General features: G+C 40.7%; 1 protein-coding gene and 1 long non-coding RNA gene across 2 annotated transcripts in view; one reads left to right on the top strand and one right to left on the bottom strand.

Annotated features, from left to right (window-relative positions):
• The window catches only part of LOC116875832, an 81,199-nt gene extending 71,389 nt beyond the window's left edge, over positions 1-9,810 (top strand). The window contains exons 2-3 of the long non-coding RNA XR_004384278.1: positions 8,101-8,359; positions 9,670-9,810. This is a non-coding gene — a long non-coding RNA (uncharacterized LOC116875832). The remainder of the gene's footprint in view (positions 1-8,100; positions 8,360-9,669) is intronic.
• On the bottom strand, positions 5,748-11,337 carry KRT40 (keratin 40). Its single transcript, XM_032871599.1, has 7 exons — positions 10,883-11,337; positions 10,071-10,153; positions 9,649-9,805; positions 8,109-8,270; positions 7,912-8,037; positions 6,371-6,591; positions 5,748-5,848 (listed from the first exon to the last, which is right to left on the bottom strand). Exons 1-7 carry the CDS (start codon positions 11,324-11,326, stop codon positions 5,749-5,751), a joined length of 1,293 nt encoding a protein of 430 aa, XP_032727490.1. The 5' UTR covers positions 11,327-11,337; the 3' UTR covers position 5,748.
• Positions 11,338-22,260: the final 10,923 nt, after the last annotated feature.

Below are 22,260 nucleotides of genomic sequence, written 5' to 3' on the forward strand. Positions count from 1 at the left end.
TCAAAGATTGTAGGATAAGGACATCTTTGGGGCCCATTATTCTGCATATCACATAATGTACGGGAAAAGCACAATAATTTACAATAGCATCAACAAATATAAAATACACAGGAGTAAATTTAGTTAGAAAGGTAGGTCACATGAATAAAATACTGAAATGCACTGGAGGACAGAAAACTAGGATAAATGGAAAGATTTATCATGTTCTTGGCCTGAAATACTGTAGTCATCACTATAAAAATGTCAGTGATCTCTACATTAATTTAACTTAGATTCCAATAAATTTATTGAGATCCTCCCAAAATTGATTTTGTTTCAATCAGACAAGATAATTCTGAAGTTTTATGATAAAAAATTAATCAAATTTGAGTAGCCGGGAAAATTCTAAAAAAGAAAAGTCACCAAGAGATTAGTCCTTCCTATTTTAAAGCCTCAATAATTAAAATACTATAGTATTCATCCCTGAATAACCAGACAAATGAAGAGAATAAAATAAGGAGTCTAAAACAGACCTTGGGACACCTGGGTGTCTAGTTGGTTAAACATCTGCCATTGGTTCTGGTCATGATTCCAGAGTCCTGGAATGAGTCCTGTATTGGGCTCCCTGCTCAGTGGGGAGAAGAGCCTGCTTCTCCTTCTGTCTGCCTCTCCCCCTGCTTGTGCTCTCTCCCTCTCTCTCTCTCTCTAACAAATAAATAAATAAATAATCTTAAAAAAATAAAAAAAAATAGACCTCCTTACAGATTGGGATTTAGTATATGATAAATGTGACATTTAAAATCAGTGAGGGAAAAGATAGACTATGATATGTAGTTTGGGGACAATTCTGTATCACTTGAGGTCAAAGGTAGGGCAGGAAATGTTAGAATCATACCTCATGCCTTACAGTAGGACAAATTATACATTTTTAAAAACTATTTTATTTATTTGAGAGAGAGAGTGAGAGAACACAACCAGGGGGAGGGACAGAGGGAAAAGCAGACTCCCCATTCTGCATCAGGGAGCCTGATGCAGAACTTGATTCCAGGCCCCTGGGATCATGACCTGAGCCAAAGGCAGATGCTTAACTGACTGAGCCACCCAAGAGCCTAACAAATTACAAATTGATCAAAGATTCAAATGCAAAAAAATGAAATCATAATTGTGCTAATAAATATGAGAGTTCTTTTATAAATTTGAAGTCAGAAGGCCTTTCTAATAATGACCAAAATAAAGAAACCATAAAAACTTATAAACTGACGACACCGAATAACTTGTACATTGGTAAAAACACAACCTCTAAAATCAGAAGACAGATGACAAACTGGGAAAGCATATTTGCAATAACACTGTAGATAATGACCGGAAAGAAAATACAAAAGGCATTCAATTTAAAAAGTGCCTTAGAACAAATGCTTCATGTCACTAATAAAAAAGGAAATGTAAACTTAAAGTACACTGAGAAATCATTTTATCTTTTCACCTATCAGATTGGAAAAAATCACAGTTTGATAACAAATGTACTGTATACAGCCTTTCATTTATTGCTGGTGAGAGTATAAATTCATACAAGTTACTATACTGCTACAATAGTTGGATAGAGTGATATTGGCATGAGGGTTGGCAAATAGTGAAAAAGAGTACGGATTCTAGGAATAGACTCACATACACGCGGTCAGTTGATTTTTTTTAATTAATTTATTTTTTTTTAAGATATTATTTATTTATTTGACAGACAGAGATCACAAGTAGGCAGAGAGGCAGGCAGAGAGAGAGAGGAAGAGAAGCAGGCTCCTCGCCGAGCAGAGAGCCCGATGTGGGGCTCGATGCAGGGCTCAATTCCAGGACCCTGGGATCATGACCTGAGCCAAAGGCAGAGGCTTTAACCCACTGAGCCACCCATGGGCCCCAGTGGTCAGTTGATTTTTGACAAAGTTTCCCAAGTAGGTCAATGAGAAAAGGATAGCCTTTTCAATAAATGTTGCCAATCAGGTAATTGTATAAAAGAAATTACTATATCTTGAGCTCTACCTCACAAAACTTATTTAATAATAAATATTAATATAAATTAATATCCATATTAATTTAGATTTATATTACTTAGTATTTATAATAAATATTAATATAATAAACAATAAATAATAAATTAATTTAATAATTTAAATTAATTATAAAAATTAATTCAAGATGGATTAAACACTTAAATGTGAAGATTGTATGTATGGAGTTTTTAGAAGGCAACATGGAAGAGTATCTTCATAATCTTGCGGTGAGCAAAGATTTCTAGCACACAGAGAACACTAAGGAACGTAACACTTCATTCCAGTTAAAATCTTTTGTTGATTAAAATATACCACTAAGAAAGCAAAAGGGCAGGCCACTTGCTGGGTGAAAGGATTCACTATTTTATAAACGAACTTCCCTTTGACCCAGCAGATACATGACTAGTTCTGTGCCCAAGAGAAGTAAGTACATGTATATACACAAAAAGACTTGTATAAAAATGCTTGTAGCATTTTTATTCTCAATAGCACCCAAACTGGAAACAACCCAACTGCTCACAAGGAGGACAATGGATCCACACACTGTGGTATGTTCATAGAATAGATTGATACTCAGTAACAAAAAAAGAATGAACTATTGGTATTCACAGTAACACGGAAGAACTTCATACATTATGTCAGCCTGAGGAAGTCAGGCACAAAAGGGTACAAACAGTATGATTACATTTATATTAACTTCAAGAACAGGTAAAACTCATCTGTAGCCTTAGATATCAGAGTAGTGATTGTCTTCTCGTGAGGGAGGTGAGCTGACTGGGAAGGAGCATGAAGACACTCTCAAGGTTGGTATTTTACATCTCGCTATGCTAGTCTGTATCTTGATGTGGATGATTACATGACTGTATGTTTTCAAATTTCGTGGAACTGCATACTTTCCATTGATGCATTTTATCGTATGAAAATTAGATCCCAATAAACTGTGATTAATACAGAAAGTTAAGATTTGATACAGCTGAGTCGCTCTGGTAATGCTCATTACTCTATTCATATACTTGAATTACAAGTGGATCATAGATTCGCTTGCGAAAAATGGAAGTCATAGATGTGCTAAGAGAAAGCATAAGAAAATTTTTTAATAAATTAAGAGTGTATACATTTTTAATTTTATTTATAAATTTCTTTTATAAATTAATCATAAATTAAGAGTGACAATGACTCAAAATCAAGAAACCACAAAAAATGGATAAATCTGACTCCAAAAATAATAGCATTTGAAATCATAATCATTTTAAAAACACATAAAAAGGATTTTGAGTTTTATAACTTTGATTAATGTTATTTTCTTCTTTATCTTTTTCTACACATTCTACAACTACTTGTGTGTATCACTTTCAGAATCAGAGTTTGACAGTTATTTTGTATTTTTGTTTTCATACCCTTTTCTCCATCTTTTTCTTCTCTTGAGTGTCTCGGGTAGAGGTTTTCCTTCCGTCCATGGCCGACTGCTTTATTTGTGTTCTGGAGCTGACTCCTCTCTGATTCCTTCAGTATCATATTTCATCAATTATACTCCTCATTTCTTTCATCTTGGACATCTTTGGTGCTGCTTGATCAATTTTCCTTTCCCTATAAGCGTATTTGTTTTTTTTTTTAAATTTTTTATAAACATATAATTTATTATTAGCCCCAGGGGTACAGGTCTGTGAATCGCCAGGTTTACACACTTCTCTGTAAGTGTATTTGATCCGAAATGTCTTACTCATAAGTATATAGCACTTCAGCCACGAAGGTAGCTTCTTCCTTCCTTCCGTTTTTTTTTTTTTAAGATTTTATTTATTTATTTATTTATTTGACAGCTTGAAAGACAGTGAGCACAAACAGGGGAGCAGGAGGCAGAGGGAGAGGGAGAAACAGGCTCCCTGCTGAGCAAGGAGCCGGCAGTGGGGCTCAATCCCAGCACCCTGCAATCATGACCTGAGCTTAAGGCAGATGGTTACTGACTGAGCCACCCAGGTGCCCCTTCTTTTATTACTTTTTTTTTTTTTTGAGACAACATTGGGTGTCTGTCACTTTCATTTGCTACCACCAGCTCATTTGTTAACTTTTGGCAATCTGGCTAACCTGTGAGTATTCTATGACATAGTCTATCTTGAAGAGCTTCTTTATCTGCCTTAATAGCACCATTTTCCAGTGAGGAAATGCTCAGCGCTTCCTACAAAGCAATTTACAAATTCTTGATTGCCAGGTCACAGGCTTGACCCAGCTGACTCTACCTCATATCCCTTGACTCCTGTACCCGCTGCTTACACTCTAGACAAACTGTATCCCTTGCCATTCTCCAAGCTCTCCTTGCTTTGTTTCCCCAGAGCAGATTTATTGTTGAGGTTTCCTCTACCTTTCTTCATCTAGGTGTTTCAAGCTGCTCTGGGAGAGAATTCAGCACTCACCCATATTTGGTTCTCCTCTCCTTTGGGGCACATGCGAAGATAACTCTTTCTTGTCCCCTTGCAGTTAGGGGTAACTAGGTCTTTAATCTCTAGCTCAAGACCCTCGTACAGCCTCTTTTCCTGCCCCAGGGACTGGGGAGCCAGCACATTCCAGATGCTGGAAAAGCAAGTCTGAGGGTAATAGAAAGGAGTCCCCTTTACAGTGTTGTCCTGGCTGGAGCCTTCTGGGAAAGAGGCTGTGTAGGAGAGAGAAAAGTTGGGCTTTAGGTCCAGACTGAGATCAGTAGCTGAGATATAGGGAGGAAATATTACCTTTGTAGGGCTAGCAAGTAATCCATGAGTGGTAAATACCAAATACATACTATGAGAAGCCCGAGTCCTTGGGTCATGAATGCTTCTTGCATTTAGAGCAGGTAAATTTTGAGGCCATTGTTTTACATGAGAGTTCTCATGGTGGACTATACACGGACACTAGAATGCAAGGCTTTTTGCTGGTTCTTACAAATGAATGATGCATTATATTTTTAGATTAAAAATTTTATGCAACACTAAGTGCTAAAATTACTGGCATCTTGTTTAGTGCATTGTTAAAGCTACAAGGACGTTATATTCTTTTTTTTTTAAAGATTTTATTTATTTATTTGACAGAGAGGGATCATGTAGGCAGAGATGCAGGCAGAGAGAGAGAGAGGGGTAAGCAAGCTCCCTGCTGAGCAGAGAGCCTGATGCAGGGCTCGATCCAAGGACCCTGAGGTCATGACCTGGGCTGAAGGCAGAGGCTTAATCCACTGAGCCACCCAGGTGCCCCAAGGGTGTTATATTCTTAACTAAAAATTAGGACTCTACGAGATTTTACTGAGGAAGGTCTTATTGTTTTATCCAACAATAAAATGGCCATTTCAGTGTTTGACAACCCAGGTGAACTCCTTCTATACATGTCCATGTAGAAAAGGATAGAGTTTCCTACTTCAGTTCCACTTTGATTTTGCATTAAGCCAGGCATAGGCAATTACCCTGGCATCACATGGTTATTACAACCACTGTTATAAGCCACAAAGCTATGTTTGCCATGTTAAAGGAATGAAACACATTTTATTTGGAGATTAGCAAGAAAGTTTTATAGACTGCTCGAATATCACAAGCAGGTGGGAGAGGAAATGATAAAGCAGAAATATAGTGAGGATGTTTAGAGGACAAGTTTAGGGTAGAAATGCCTTCTTGACTTTCAGGTTGGGCTGTCTGTGCTGCCCCTTTTGCTTTCCAGGACCCCGCCGACTTTGATTCCTCCATCCAGCACATGGGGGGGGGGGGGTTAGCGCTCATGTACAGCAGTTTTCGACAGTGCAAATCACATACGCCGAGCAAGGCTCACAGGTGTTGCTTGATGTGCTTATGGCAGAACACGGGTTACAGGGGAGCCTGTGGAAATTTTGAACCAAGCTTAACAAGGGAAAGCTGGATAGAATTTCAACTCAGGAAAGATTTTGCCAAAATCTGCCCTGCAAATGATGTTCTGAACACTCTTCGCCGAGTAACATTTGACTTAAGCCTATGTCAGGCCTGGACCCAGCATTGCGGTTCCACATGCACTGCAGCTATGCCAGCTGAATACAATTTTACATGTTTACTTCACTTGCAGATGTTGTCTTGTGTATGTTCCTGATTTCCCTTTGGTGCCAGACAGGAACAAAGGGAGATCGCCGGCATGGAATCATATATGATACTCATTCCGCTTTAGAACTTCCGAATACTTTTGAACACTTCTACTGTCATGTGATTAGCCTGAGCTATATTTTTGTTTGTTTGTATTTTACCCTTGTAAGGAGATTCTTTAATGCGTTAGGGAGGTTTCACCTTGGGCAGACCTTGAGGAGGCAGGATTCTCCTGCATGAGCCTCTTTGTGACTTGGGGGATTTGGAGAATTATCGTGTGGAACTTGCCTGCTGTCTTCACTCTCAAGGAGACCACGGTACGTGTTGATCTCGCACTCCAGCCGGGCCTTTGTGTCCAGCAGCACCTCGTACTCCTGGTTCTGCCGCTCTAGGTCACACCTGATCTCGGCCAGCTGGTTCTCCACATTATCAATCAGGCACTGTATCTGGGCCAGCTGGGTGCTGTACTGGGCCTCCGTCTCTGCCACAGTGCATTCCAGAGATTCTGTCTGCAGAAGGAAAAGAGTGTATTCAGGAGGGCTGTTTAGCATAGTCCTGGGGCCAGAGCGCTGCTTTCAAATCCTTGCTCTACCCTAGTGCAGCTGTGTGACTTTGAGAAAATGACTTAGCTTCTCTGAGCCTCTGTTTTATTCTATAAAAAATGGGCAATGCAAAGTACTTAACTCATAGGATGGTTGTGAGGATTAAATGGATTAATATGTGTAAGGTACTTTGAACAGTGCCTGGAAAAAATTTTAAAAGCTGTGTAAGGGTTAGTTATTCCTACCACCACTGTGCTCACTGCCACGTGCAACATACTGATGTAGCTTCAGGAGGGTCAACAGCATTTGAGAGGAGAAACTGAGTATGGGCCTGAGGTGGGGAGGAGCCTAAAGAGTGGTTCAGAGAAAAGGCTCTGGGATTGAACCAGCTGGATCCAGTTCCACTTTTGCCTCTTAAAAAACTGCATGGCCCCTATGTAATCTGAATCTCAGTCTTCTTCAGCTATATAGTGGGGTTAGTAAAGGGTTTACCCCGTAAAGCTACTGTGAGGCTTTTAAGGCTCTCAGAGGATGAATGTACAACTATTATTCACCAAGATAGTCTCTCTAGGCTGTAACATGGCGCAGACAGTGGTGTTCCACTGGAAGCGGCTAGTGTGGTCTTCAAAGTGTGTTATTCTTTTTTTCTTAAATTGCTTATCTATTTTAAATAATCTTTATACCCAGTGTAGGGCTCGACTCACGACCCTGAGAGCAAGAGTCGCACTCCTCTGACTGAGCCAGCCAGGGGCCCCCAGTCGATGGTATTCTGGTTGCTTGGTGGTGTGGGGTACAGTGAAGAGTCTGGTTGAGGTGTGGATCCTGGGAAAGTTTAGGGTAGTGGTAGAATGCAAAGTGTGAATACCATTCTTTTATATGATGATGAGTTTGGGAACGTGGCCCATATCAAAACAGAGTTAAAACTCACTAGAATACTTGAATGCCTTTGGCTCAGAGATTCCACTCTCATCCTGCTCCTACCCTCCTGCGTGCGTGCGCCCGCTCTCTCTCTGACTCTGGAAGGTGCTGGGGATCATGCTCAAGGCCAGGAGGGAAGGTCAGGCGTCCTGCTGGGACAGTACAAAGCTGTTGACCTATCACCTCTGCTTCTAGCTAGGTAAGCCGCAGTATTTGGAGAAAGCAAGGGAATACAGCTGTTGCAAGTAAGAAATTCAGACTTTCTGCCCTGTGAACTGTGGGTCTCTCCTTGGGGTTACGGAAGAGGGGATAGCATCTCAGGGCCTGATTCTTTAGTGAGAAAAACAGAGCTGTCTTTCCTTCTCATACCAGGCTTTGCTGCGCTTGGAGCTCGATTTCCAGAGCATTTGCTGTGCGTTTCAGTTCCAGGATCTCTGCCTGGCAGTCTTGCAGCTGCTCTGCGCTGCACACCTGCTGCTGGTTCAGCTCCTCAGTCTGAAACACAGGTATGATTAGAGGATGCAAAGAAGGACAAATCCTGTCATTTTCTTGCTCCAGATGCTGACCTGAACAGCGAACCATTCTTCCACGTCTCTGCGGTTGTTGGCCAGCACTGTTTCATACTGACAACGCATCTCATCCAGGACCCTGTTGAGGTCAATGGTGGGGGCAGTGTCCAGCTCCACACTGAGTCGGTCACCGAGCTGTCCCCGGAGCAAGCTGACTGCCTGAAAGAGGAAATGGAGTAAAGAAAGCCACAGAGGGCTGGAGAAGAAAATTCACTTTGACATCCCAAGGGCATCCTGTTTCTGGAGAAGTGAGTAAAAATGTGGGATTTAGATTCAGATTGCTTAGGTTGAATCTCTTTTCATTGCTCAGTTTTTGCATCTGCAGAATGGGTATGATAATTTTGCCTTCCCCAGAGAGTTATTGTGTGAGATACAAGTTAATATTCATATAAATCACTTATGAAAGTCCTTGGCACAGAGGAAGGTCTCAGTAAATGCTATTATCATCATCACATGCTCAAAGGGAAAATATACGATGTTACATCATTCAGCTTTTCACTTTGTAGCCTCATCAATGTGAGATAATCATATACTTCATATTTTATGAAAAGGTTTATAGACACAGGATATTTTAAAATAGTGGCCCAAATATTACATAAGATGTTATCCCCATTCTGAAACGGCCTTCATACCCTGTGTTTATCAGTCTGATTTTCATACTTTATGGATTAGAGGTACATCTGGCATAAAGCCTCCAAGGAAGGCCATTTATAGAGTTACCTCCTTCACAAAAGCAATGGCAGGTGAACAGTGGTTCTTTCGTGTGTTACTGGCTGGGGGCCATTTCATATGTACATCCAGAGATATGCTGGAGTGATCAGCCTGGACAATGTTAGTGCTGCTAGAGGTTAATTGGACACTTGGGTCGTCAGGGCCAGGGTCCCCAACAAGAAAACTGGGATCCAGGATGCTAAGAAAAAACCATGCTAGCATCCTGTTTTACAGCAAAGACAAGACCATAATAGCCTCCCATCTGGCAGCCTCTGCAGAAATGACTTTTGCCAGACATCCTGAAATAAACAATTATCCATAAAACATTGGTCACTATCTCAAATTGAGGCAGTTAGTCTCCAGATATCAGCCCCAAAGACCAGCAACACATGAACAACAACCCGATAGGTAGACAGGTGCCTCATCAAAGCCTTGATCGGCACACCTTAGCAGCCAAGCCACAGGCGGCCCACACTCAGGATGCTCAAGATAGTTCCTGGAAAGAGCTTCTAAAAACTGCTAAACTGGAACGGGAAAACGGCAACCCTCTCGGTTCCCCTCCCTCTCCAGGAGCTTTATACTATCACTCAATAAATTTTGCTTTGCTGCCACCACTCTTTATCTGGTCTACTTCTTCATTCTTCGAAGCGGTATGACCAAGAACTGTGGGCACTAAGGGAACAAAAATCCTGTAACGGTGCCTCGAGTAATCTCATTCCAGCTTTAGCAATATCTGTCCAAGTTAGATTTATATACACAACATGAAATCTATCAGTTTGACTTTGTCACTTCTACATTTGTTCAGCAATTTTACCACTTGCCTCACCTCTTCGTGGTTTTTCTTAAGGCAAAGGAGATCGTCCTTCAGAGACTCCACATGGGCCTCCAGGTCAGCTTTGCACAGAGTCAGCTCACCCAGGATCCCCCGCAGGCCGCCAATGTCTGTCTCTACCAGCTGGTGAAGAGACAGTTCAGACTCGTACCTTTCAGAGCCAAAGAGATACAGACAGTGATTATTTTGCTAGACACCATGTACAGTGCCGGGCATGCTGGTGAGTGACACAAAGACTCAAGGAAGCCATATCCCAAATAATAAATGTGAGCTTTGTGAGCATTCTTAGCTTAAAATAAAGCTTATATAGAGAATATTGGTGGTGTGTGCAGATGTGTGCATGTGTGAGAGACTTGGGGGGGAAGAGAGAGAGAGGGGGGAGCCATAAATTATTTTCAAATTCAAATTCAACTTACTTTGATCTAAAGTCATCGGCAGCCAGTTTGCAGTTGTCAAGCTGTACAGCAAGTCTAGAATTCTCTGCCTTCGTGCACAAGATCTGGTGAGTAAGTTAGTTATATGTAATAGAGGGCTCTTTGAAAGAAATGTAAAGAACTATTTATTTAACAACTATGCCACTATTTATCTTTTAGAAGTCTTTATAAGAAAGTATAAAATAGCTTTCAGCCTATTTTTCTTATTAACCATGTCACTTCAATGAAGAGAAAAGCAGGACCAATTTATAAAAGAAACAGAAAAAAACGATTTTTCAGTGATCTAAGACATTTTGCAATATTCCTGGCAGTTGAACTTGGATTTTTCTCCCTAGATAGTTTGTATTATGAGTGTATCCCCATCCACGATGATAAAAATTCATCAATAAGAAAAGAAAATGATTACAAGGATGATATTACATGAGTAAAAAGATGACATTTCAATATCTATGTTAAAGATAGCAGCATAAATATCCAGTGTTACATACAGTTTTCTTCTCATTTTCTGGATGACATAGTCTAGATGTGAGTTTATTTGGGCCACTTCATGATTACTGGCAGCCCCATGGCTAATGCTGATGGGTGCTGACGCTCAGCCCACCACCTTTTCCTCTAAGTCACACTACCTCTTGGAGGACCCCTTTCCCTTGGGGGAGACTTCCATAGAACAGACTTTCTCTTTCTTTCTTTCTTTCTTTCTTTCTTTCTTTCTCTCTCTCTCTCTCTCTCTCTCTTTTTTTTTTTAGTATAAGGATAAAGCAAATCACAGGTTAGGGCAATGAGAGACACCAGACCTTTTGCTGGAGCTCTTCGATGGTGTCGAAGTAACATTGATAATCAGGGCACACCAGTGGGAGGTCCTCTTCACATTGCTCTCGGATCCTGCATTCCAGCTCCGCATTCATCTCCTCCAGACCACGCACCTTCTCCAGATAGTTGGCGAGTCTGTCATTGAGGAACTGCATCGTCTCCTTCTCGTTGCTGTTGAACACTCCATCCTCGCACCAAGCACAGTTCCCCACCAAGCATGGATTACAAGTCCCAGCCAAGTAGCATGGTGTGAGGCAACCAGTCGGCAAACGAGACCTGGATAGGAAGCTGGGAGTCTGGCACCTGGATGTAGCAGGGGTGCTGGGGAGGCAAGTGGTTTCCACGGAACAGGTTGAAGCAAATGCACAGTCAGAAGCCCTGGCACAGGATTCAGAAGAGCAGCACGTGGGGGAACAGTCAGAAGTCATCCTGTTAGACGTGAAGAACAAAGACTAGTTGTGAAACTCCAACTGACTGGCTCTCAAGGTCTCTTTGCCTCCTGAGACTTTTATACAGCCCGCAAAATGAGTATTTACAGAATGTACCAGATGTTCTGTTTATCATTGTTGGTGCCAGTTTTCATATTAACATTCATTAGTGTTGTTTGTTTGCTGAGAAGAGTTTTATGCCTCATAAAAGAGACATAACTTCAGGTTACCAAGTAAGGACACTATTTCCATGTGCCAGTAGGATTAAATGCTTGGTTCAGAAAATCTTCATAGGAAGCATTGTCTTTTTGGTAGAATATGGAAAGGCAGAAAAAATTTGGCCGCTCAGTAATTATAGATACAATTAATTACAAATAATGAAAATAATATTCCCATAGATTTGACTCTTATCTATTGGAAATTGTTTATGTATCCTTAGAAAATTCATATTACTTATCATTAAATGCCATTTATTTGTTTGTGCCACCATCATAGAATGTTCTATGTAGTTAGCAATCTTTGTAATGCTTTTTTGGTCTTGCTGTGTTCACATGGTAGAGGAGTGAGGTGTGAACTGGGTTTAAAGTGTGTGTGTGTGTGTGTGTGTGTGTGTGCATGTGTGTGTATGAACCATGTCTACCTGTACGCAAATTGAAAAGTCAATTTACATAACTGATGTGCATAATGTGTGTCCCCAACGCCAAAATACAAATTGGTTGTCAAGATCTGGAGTGGTGATTTTTGATTTCCTGAAACTTGTTTTTTCCACATTCTTATGCCGCATTTTTAGATTAGGATACTGTTTTTCACCTGTATTAATAATAAGAGTGAAATAATATTTCTTTTTTTAAAGATTTAATTTATTTATTTGAGTCACAGAGAGAGAGAGAGCACAAGCAGGGAGGAGGGAAGAGGGAGAGGGAGAAGCAGGCTCTCTGCTCAATGAAGGGCTCAATGCCAGGAACCTGAGATCATGACCTGAGCTGAAGGCAGATGCTTAATCCACTGAACCACCCAGGCACCCTAATGAAATACAATTTGTAGGTTACAATCTTTTAGTCTCTTGGAAAACTAAACCCTCATGGATTATACTTCAGAATAGGGGCTAAGAAGCTACAGAAGGCTTCTCTCCTGAGATAGACTCTGTTTTCTCTTATTTACTTCTTTTTTAAGGCCACAAGTATAAAAATTTGAAATAATGGGACTGGGGAATAAAATGGTATAATGTGACTTCCAGACCAGCAGTTCCCTTGGTTGAAATCCCTGGTGCAGTACCAAATGGATAGGGATCTGAGATAAAACTTTTTAAGATTATGTCTTGAATTTCCTCTCCAGTATGTAGAATAATCTCTTTTACTTTGCTTGGAGTAATTGTGGTATTTATTTCATTTTCAAAGGGTGGAAGAGCAGATTGCCTCCAGAATCTTTAAAATTTGGAAAAAAGCCCACTATTCTTACAAAGTTAAAATTTTCATGATCCAGAACAATTTAGTTTCTTTTTTTCTGACTCTGAACACTCTTACCTAGGTAGGTGATAATGGAAAAACCCAAACCAAAAACAAACCAAGAGATTTTAAATAGATGGATGTAAATAGCCTCTTAGGATTTATTACTCTCCCATCCAAGTACTAACCAGGACTGACTCTGCTTAGCTTCCAGGATCAGATAGGATTGGGCACCTTCAGGGAGGTATCATTGTAGACTCTTAGGTTTTATTATTCACTGAGTGGAGTTGGGTTTGATTTTAGTGATTCTCTTTACATTTCAACAATGCTAAATGTTCTTTTTTATTCTTTCATCATTTTATTTAAATTCAAGTTCGTTCACACATAGTGTGGTGTTAGTTTCAGGGGTAGCGTTTAGTGATTCATCAGTTGCATATAACACCCAGTGCTCATTACATCACATGCCCTCCTTAATGCCCTCCTCCTTCACCCCATTACTCCATCCCCCTACCCTCCTCCCCTGCAACAACCCTCAGTTTGTTTCCTATGTTTAAGAGTCTCTTATGATTTGCCTCCCTCTCTTTCTCTATCTTATTTTATTTTTCCTTCTGTTCTCCTGTGTTCATCTGTTTTGCTTCTTAAATTCCACATATGAATAAATCATATGGTATTTGTCTTTCTCTGACTGAATTATTTCACTTAGCATAATACACTGTAGTTCCATTCACATCATTGCAAACGTCAAGATTTCATTGTTTTTGATAGCTGAGTAATATCCCACTATATATTTACACACCATATCTTCTTTATCCATTCATCAGTTGATGGACATTTGGGTTCTTTCCATATTTTAGCTATTGTGGATAGTGCTGATATAAACATTGGGGTGCATGTGCTCCTTTGAATCACTATTTTTTATCCTTTGGATAAATACCTAGTAGTGCACTTGCTGGGTTGTAGGGTAGCTCTATTTTTAACTTTTTGAGGAACCTCCATACTGTTTTCCAGAGTGGCTGCACCAGTTTACGTTCCCACCAACAGTGTAAGAGGGTTCCCCTTTCTCCACATCCTCCCCAAATCTGCTTTCTGAATTGTTAGTTTTAGCCATTCTGACTAGTGTGAGGTGTTATCTCATTGTGGTTTTGATTTGTATTTCCTTGAGGCAAGTGATGTTGAACTTTTCTCCATGTGTCTGTTGGCCACTTGTATGTCTTCTTCGGAGAAATGTCCATTTATATCTCCTGCCCATTTCATGTTCTTGGAGTGCTGATGGTATATTGATGCTGTTTTGCAGAGGACATGAGTTCAAGGACTCAAAAACATTTGAAAATCAGAAATTACAAATCTCTGAAGGAAAATTCTTATTTCCACAGTAACCTAATGAATTAAAGGAAGGATTTCTTGGAAGAGAATCCATGTCTTGGTTGTCTATTGTAGATTCCCGTTAATGAAAATGCAGCAATGTGTCATTATTTTAAAGGAACTGCAGGTAAAAATAAGAAACATTTCCTTTAATCTTAAGCTAATTTCTATTTGTAAAATGTTGATAAATGGAAAGAGAGAGGATGGAGAGAGAGGAAAGTAGTGAGAGCACCAGCACACAGGACTATTTTATTTTGGGCTTGATTAATTACGTAGTGTTGTATGACAATCTATAGCTTTAGTTCCTATCTTAGTATATTGAAATTGCTGGGGTACCTGGGTGGCCCAATTGGTTAAGTGTCTGACCTGTGATCTCATCTCAGGTCTTGATCTCAAGTCGTGAGTTCAAGGTCCATGCTGGGCTCCATGCTGGGTGTGGAGCCTACTTAAAAACAAAAACAAAACAACAACAAAAAGAATATTGAAATTGCCCAGAATTCCTTTTTATGGCATATCATCCTCAAAAGGAGGGGACATTGGGAATAGAGAAAATAAAGAGATGCTGTTAATGGTCATGATAACATAACATCATGGTTTCTTCTTGTAATGTGCCTTTACCTCAGAACATCCACCTACAAGGGCTGGAATCACTTTAATAAAATGCAAATCCATTTTTTGCCACTTTCTACCTATAACATCCCAACTTCCTGGCTTCGCAAATGACCTTTTCCAATCTGGTGCCAGTTTACCTTTCTAGGTTAATTTCCCGATACTTTGTCTCACAAACCCCAGACTGCAGCCATCCTTCAAGCTTTGTAGGTGGTGCTTCCTTGGTCCACTGTTCTTCTGCCACCCCGGATGAACCCACCTGTTAAGACAGCTGAAACGATGTCCAGCTCCTCACACTGAGATGGAGGCGTTTCCCATCGCACACACGTCCATTACAGCAGTTGTCACATCTCTTACCATTATCAGTATTTTGTGTTTACTGGTCTTTCTCCTTTTTGGAAAATGTCTCTTCTAAGACCAGCATATCTTATTTGTTTGATCCTCAGCACTTGGGACACAATATAATGGGCCCTTAATAAGTGTTTGCTAAAAATATAAACACTTGGCTCAGTAGAGGTTTCTGTTTGACACATAATTGCTAAGGAAAGAAGCTGCAGGACAAGGAAGATAGGCGGAGGACGAACAGTGACATCCTCCTGGTCATATTTACATTCTCGTTCCAGTGCTCTTACTAACTAGCTCTATTGTCTTCATCTAGTCATGCAACTCCTTTGGGACTTACTTAGTCCTCACTGTAGGGAAAAATAATAACCTGTCACTTCTACATGGAGTTGTCAAGACATAAACAATACGGATATATTTCACTTTATAAATAGTAAAATGATGCCCATGTAAGGTCTCCAGTTAATCAACCTTGGTCCCCAATAACTCCCTAATTTCCAAGTACATATTCTTTTTTTCTTCCAAAATTTTTAAGTTGAGATGAAATTTACATATATTGAAATGCAATTTGACAAATGCATATACCTATGTAACCCTCACCCCAGTCAAGATACCTAACATTTCCACGATACCAGAATGTTCCCATGTACCCTTTTTCACTCAGTCCCTACCTCCCAAAGGTAAACACTCCTCTGATTCTGGTTACCAGAGATTGGTATTCCCTATTTGTGAGTTTCATAAGTAAAATCACAGTGTGTGTACTTTTTTATTTGATTTCTTTGGCTCAGTTTCACAGTTTTTATTTCACCCATGTTGTGTCTTATACCAGCACTACAGTATTTCCTTCCCTCCCTCCTTCCTTCCTCCCTCCCTTCCTCACTCCCTCCCTCCCTCACTCCCTTCCTTCCTTTTCTCCCTCCCTCCCTCCCCTCCTCCATCCCTTCTTCCTCCCACCCTCCTTCCTCCCTCTCTCCTTCCTTCCTTATTTCCCTCTTTCCTTCTTCTTTCCTTCCTCCCCTCCTTCCTCCCTCCCTCCCTCCCTCCCTTCCTTCCTTCCTTCTTCCTTTCTCCCTCCCTCCCATCCTCCGTCCTTGCCTCTCTCTCTCTTTCTTCCCTTCTTTCAAAAAAAAAAAAAACAAAACCACAAAGTTGCTGAGGAGTATTTCATTGTATGAATATGCTACAATGTGTCAATTCTCCTTGGATGAACATTTGGAGTATTTCTTATTTGGGGATGTTATGAATAAAACTCCCATAGATATTCTTGTACAAATATTTTTGTGGATATGTATTTCATTTCTTTCTCATAAATATTTAGGAGTAGAATAGTTGTGTCATACAGTAGGTATATGTTTCTTTTTATAAGAAACTACCAGACCTTTTCCCAAAGTGATTATACATACCCTTTTATACTCTTACCAATACTGTAGGAGAGATTTAATTCCTCTATATCTTCATCAATATTTGTTATTGCCACATAGTTTAATTATAAACATGTCAGTGTAAAAGTGTTCTCTCATAGTTTAATTTACATCTCTCTGATGACTGATGCTGAGCAACTTCTCATGCATTTATAGCCCACTTCGATATCTTTTTCTGTGAAGCAACTATTCAAGTCTTTGCCTATTTTTCTTGGTTTATTTATCCAGGAGAGTGTATATGCCCCTTTGCAACACATTCCCCACTGTCCTTCTAAATTTTTACCATTTCCAGTGTTCCTTCCTGTGGTAAAATTACTATTTTAAACCAAAAGACTTCATTCAGTGTTTCCCTCATCATAGGGATAACATTTTGTAATCCAAGCCAATCGGTTTCAGTGGATGAAAATACCATTAGGGTAAGTGCACAGGTGCTACAAAAAAGTGGCAATAAAATCATTGTTTGATTTAAGATTATCAAAAAGTAAAAATTAAAAGAAAACTTCCTAAGGTGGTTATTACAGGCTATAGCATAAATGAAAGTTTTTTCTGGAAGTACTTTCTCTTAGTTGTTCTCATAGTTGTTTTTCTTCAATTCCCATTTCTTTTTAACAGAATATTATACTTCTGAATTAAAAAGAAATTTAAAGCATTTAAGGATTACTACGATAACATTTAACAGTGTTAGCATCATGATGATTATGGGCTAAGATAGATGAAAAAATGGTATTGGTAAAATTTATTGATAGTTTTCTAATGTCTGATCATGACAAAAATATATGCTTTTTTATTAGAAGGTTATTGTCTTTGTTGATTATAGTTTTTCCAGATTATAAGCTTCAGAATGTATTTACTTAGTTATTTTCGTTTATATTAAAAAGTGATTTATTTTAAAAATTCAATATATTTAAACTAAGGAAATAAAACAGTTCACCCATTTCTTCAACTCCCCACTTCCCTGCCTCTGGCAACCAATCTGTTCTCCATAACTATCAAATTGGTTTTATTTGTTTGTTTGTTTGTTTTTGATTCCACATATGAGTGATCATACAGCATTTATCTTTCTCCATCTGACTTATTTTACTTATCATTATGCCCTTGAGGTCTATCCATGTTATTGTAGTGGGAAGATCTCATTCTTTTTTATGCCTGAATAATATTCCATATATGGTATAGGTTGTTTCTGTATCTTGGCTATTGTAAATGTTGCAATTAACATGGGAGTGCATATATCCTTTTTTTAAAAAAAAGATTTTATTTATTTATTTGACAGAGAGGTCACAAGTAGGCAGAGAGGCAGGCAGAGACAGAGAGGGGAAGCAGCTCTCCGCTGAGCAGAGAGCCCGATGTGGGCCTCAATCCCAGGACCCTGAGATCATGACCTGAGCCCAAGGCAGAGGCCTAACCCACTGAGCCACCCAGGCGCCCATATCCTTTTTTTTTTTTTTCAAAGATTTTAACTTGAGGGAGAGAGAGAGAGAGAGAGAGAGAGAGAGAAAGAAAGAGTGAGCACAAGTGGGAGGGGAGAGAAAGAGAAGATGGAGAATCAGGCTCCCTGCTCAGCACAGGTGCAATCCCATGACCCTGGTCTTGATCCCATGGGCTCAATCCCATGACCCTGGGATCATGACCTGAGCTGAAGGCAGACACTTAACTGACTGAGCCTCCCAGGAGCCCCTGGGAGTGCATGTATCTTTTTGATATACAATAAATATATATAAAATATAGAACTATATGAAATATAAAAATTATACAAAATTATATAAAAATTATATTTTCTTCAGACAAATACATAGAAGAGGAATTTCTGGATCATATTGTAGGAACCTCCATACTGTTTTCCATAGTGTCTGCACCAATTTACATTCCCACTAACAGTGCACAAGGGTTTCCTTTTTTCCACATCTTGCCACCACTTGTTATTTCTTATCTTTTTAGTACTATCCATTCTGAATGATGTGAGATGGTATGTCATTGTGGTATTGACTTGCATTTCCCTGATGATTAATGATGTAAACATCTTTTTATGTATCTATTTGTATGTCTTCTTTGGAAAAATGTCTATTCAGAACTTCTGCCCATTTTTAAATTGGATTGTGTTTTTGGTATGGAGCTATATGAATTCTTTATACATTTTGAACATTTCACCTTATCAGATATATGATTTATAGATATTTTCTCCCATTCAACAGATTGTCTTTTCAATTTGTTGCTGATATCCTTTGCTGTGCAGAAGCTTTTTAGTTTGATGTAGTACTGCTTGTTTGCTTTGTGGCTTTTGCTTTGGGGATCAAATTTAAAAAATCATAGTCCAGATCTATATCCAGGAGATTCCTGCCTATGTTTTCTTCTAGGAGTTTTATGGTTTCAGATCTTACATTCCAGTCTTTAGTCCATTTTATTTTTATCTTATTCATTTGGAAGATAATTCCCTGTTTCTTCATCTTGCTTTACCTTTATGCTGGGTTCTATACAGTAGATGGCCTTATGTAGGAGTGGCCTTATGTAGGAGATGAACCTTGTTGTTCAGCTCTGCTCTGGCTCTTCATTGTGTTTCAAACTCTGTGCTTGTCCAAGTAGCCTATTATATTTTTAATAGCTCCCATCGTTAAGGATGTGCCAAGACCTGTCAGTGCCCCAAAGAGGAGGATCTTAGTCAGCATCTAGACTCAGGCTGACTGGGAACCAGACCCCTAGGCATTAACTTTTTAAAGTAGGCAAATATATACAGTCCTGTGAGACCGTAGGCATAAGCCCAACCAGCCAGCAAAGCCAGGTGATCTGGAGGTGTCCACTGAGCGCAGTCACAAAAATAGGGGTTCAAGATGAGTGTATAAGCCCTTTTCTGGGTCGTACCACTGAGCTGGAGAAGGGCAGAGTGCTAGCCAAGATGGTGTCCATAGTCTATGTTCCTTGAGAGCCACTCAACCCAAAATGTGTGCTGGGTCTAGAGTCCTCCCAGGACAAGCAACCTGCCTCTTCTTCACAGAAAGAGAAGGGAGTGGGGGGTGGGGAAATGCTTGTCTATGTGGTTTTCTTGGGGTGGCAGCCTGCCAAGAACTGTCTCCCCTGTTGCCACAGTGTTGCCACAGTCTCGTGGAACCCAAAAGTGCGAAGTAATCAAGGGTGTCCCTCCGGCACAGAACATGTGTAAAGTTCCCTTTCAGGGGATAGTGTTGCTCTGAAGTGCTGCAGAGCCTGAAGGTGAAGATAGCGCCTACCCTCTGAGATTCCTAGAAAGGATTACAGATGTATGTTTAATTAGAAACCTGCCCCTCAGGTGTAGATGATGATTAGCTAAAGGCCTCTTTTTTTTTTTTTTTAATTTATTTATCTGACAGAGAGTCACAGTGAGAGAGGGAACACAAGCAGGGGGAGTGGGAGAGGGAACAGCAGGCTTCCGGAGGAGCAGGGAGCCCGACATGGGCCTCGATCCCAGGACTCTTGGATCCTGACCTGAGCCAAAGGCAGATGCCTAAAAACTGAGCCCTCCAGGCGCTCCAGGTACAGGCTTCTTAGAAAGACCAAGCTCCTGGGTAAGAACTCTTTCTCCTTTGGTTACAGTCCTCTGGGACACATGAACATAAGCTCCATGGGCCACAGGAGGTGTCCCCTTGTAGCACTGCCAAAAATAGGGGTGCCAGACGGGGTGACTGGGTGACACGGATTCTTACAGTCCCATGTGACCAGGAGCACAAGTTCCCCGCTGGCCTCCAGAGCCAGGTTATCAGGACGCATCCGCTAGACAGCTGGGGCTGCAAAAACCCGGGCACCAGCTGAGGATAATAAACACCAGGTTTACTGAAACGCTCCAGCTCGGGAGCACACCAAGATGGCGCCCACCAGCTTCCGGTCGGTGCTTGTTGCTGAGGTGTGTGTGTGAGGTGTGTGTGGCTGCCACTCAGCCACCTACGTTCTAATATAAGCGGGAGCGCCTCCTCGGTCGAAGTCCGGGGACCATGGGCTGCTGGAGCTGGGCCCTGCACGGGTGAGTCCAAGTGCAGGCCCCTTGAGAGCCCTTTCTCGCACGGCCGTCGCGTGGGGCTGGGGATGCTAGCCTCCGCTGGTTTGAAGGGTTGGATGTTTTGGGGGCTTGTCTTTCAAGTATGTGTCTGAAAATTGGGATGCCGGATGTGGGGTTTGAACGCACAGCTACTCAGGGAGAGGCTCGGGGTTTTCAGTTCCCTCCTGGTGGTGGGTCCCACCCCTTCCCCCCAACCCCCACCCCACCCCCACCGTCACCCCAGCGGTGGGGGCCCGGCGGTGCCCAGCCTCGCCTACCCGCCTCGGTGACCTGGTGTGCCCCCAGCCAGCCCTTAGGTTTCTGTCAGAGAAAGTTGTTCCAGATGGAGCTGTAACCCTGGGTATCTGTGGGAGGAGGGGCGTGAAACAGCTTCTCAGGCGTCACCTTGAACCGGAACTCCAAAGTGATCTTTCAGGTGGATGCTTTTTATTAGCTTTATCTCAACGTGTTTTCATTTTCCTTCCATTCTCTTTTTTTTTTTTTTTTAAGATTTTATTTATTTACTTGACAGAGAGAGATCACAAGTAGACAGAGAGACAGGCAGAGAGAGAGAGAGGGAAGCAGGCTCCCTGCTGAGCAGAGAGCCCGATGCGGGACTCGATCCCAGAATCCTGGGATCATGACCTGAGCCGAAGGCAGCGGCTTAACCCACTGAGCCACCCAGGCGCCCCATTTTCCTTCCATTCTTAAAGTGGTTTTTACAAACTATAAAACCGAGGTCCCCCCACCCCCCCACGCCTCCCGGACCTTTACAATGAGATTTGATTGTCCTCTGACCTCCGTTTTTTGTCTGAATTGAAGTCAGACGTTCTTCTCTTTGCTGCCCTCTGTTTAATGTGTATTTACTCCTCTTACTTCTTTCAGGCGTGCTGTTGAGCTTTTTTATTCAACAGTTTGGCTGTGGTATATCTAGGTGGTTGTGTGTGTTTGTGTGTAGGTTGTGTTACCTGTTTGGGGTTTGTTGAGAGTCTTCAATTTGTAGTTTAATAAGTTATATCACTAAATTTGGAGAAAAATCAGCCTTTTTCTACCCAACTTTCTGCACCACTTTCTGATCATTCTGGAAATCCTATTTCATAATTGTTGGGTCACTTGGTGCTGTCCCACAGGAGGCTGCTCAGGTTATGTTCATTTTTTTCAGTCCCTTTCTCTGTTTTAGTTTTGATAATTTTGATCTATGATTATTTTGAGTTATCTTATTTCACTGACCTCACTCCTAATTGGCAGTTTCCAATCTGCTGTTAAGGCCATCTACTGAATTCTTTATTTCAGATTGTACTTTTTAGTTCTAGAATTTCTATTTGCTTCTCACTTAATGTAAATAATTTAAATTTAATTTAGCTTGTAATTTTATTAAAAATTTAAAATTCCACTTTTCTGGTGAGCTTCTTCATCTTGTTCACTCTTTTCCTTTCACACTGCTTTCCTCTTTCCCTTTGTCCCTGAAAATACTTATAATGACTGTTACAGTAATTGTTATAAAATTCTTGTCTGCTAATTCTAATATCTGTGTATCTATGGACCTGTTTCTATTGGCTGATTTTTTTTTTTTGGCTGTTTTTTTTTTTTTTTTCTTATGGATGATATTTTTCTGCTGCTTCATATGTCTGGCAAATTTTTTTTTCATTTTATTTTATTTATTTATTTGACATAGATCACAAGTAGGCAGAAAGGCAGGCAGAGAGAGAGGAAGGGAAGCAGGTTCCCTGCTGAACAGAGAGCCCGATGCGGGGC

The sequence above is a fragment of the Lontra canadensis genome, unplaced genomic scaffold, assembly GCF_010015895.1.
Source record: "Lontra canadensis isolate GAN:19392208 unplaced genomic scaffold, GSC_riverotter_1.0 scaffold43, whole genome shotgun sequence".
Classification (NCBI taxonomy): domain Eukaryota; kingdom Metazoa; phylum Chordata; class Mammalia; order Carnivora; family Mustelidae; genus Lontra; species Lontra canadensis.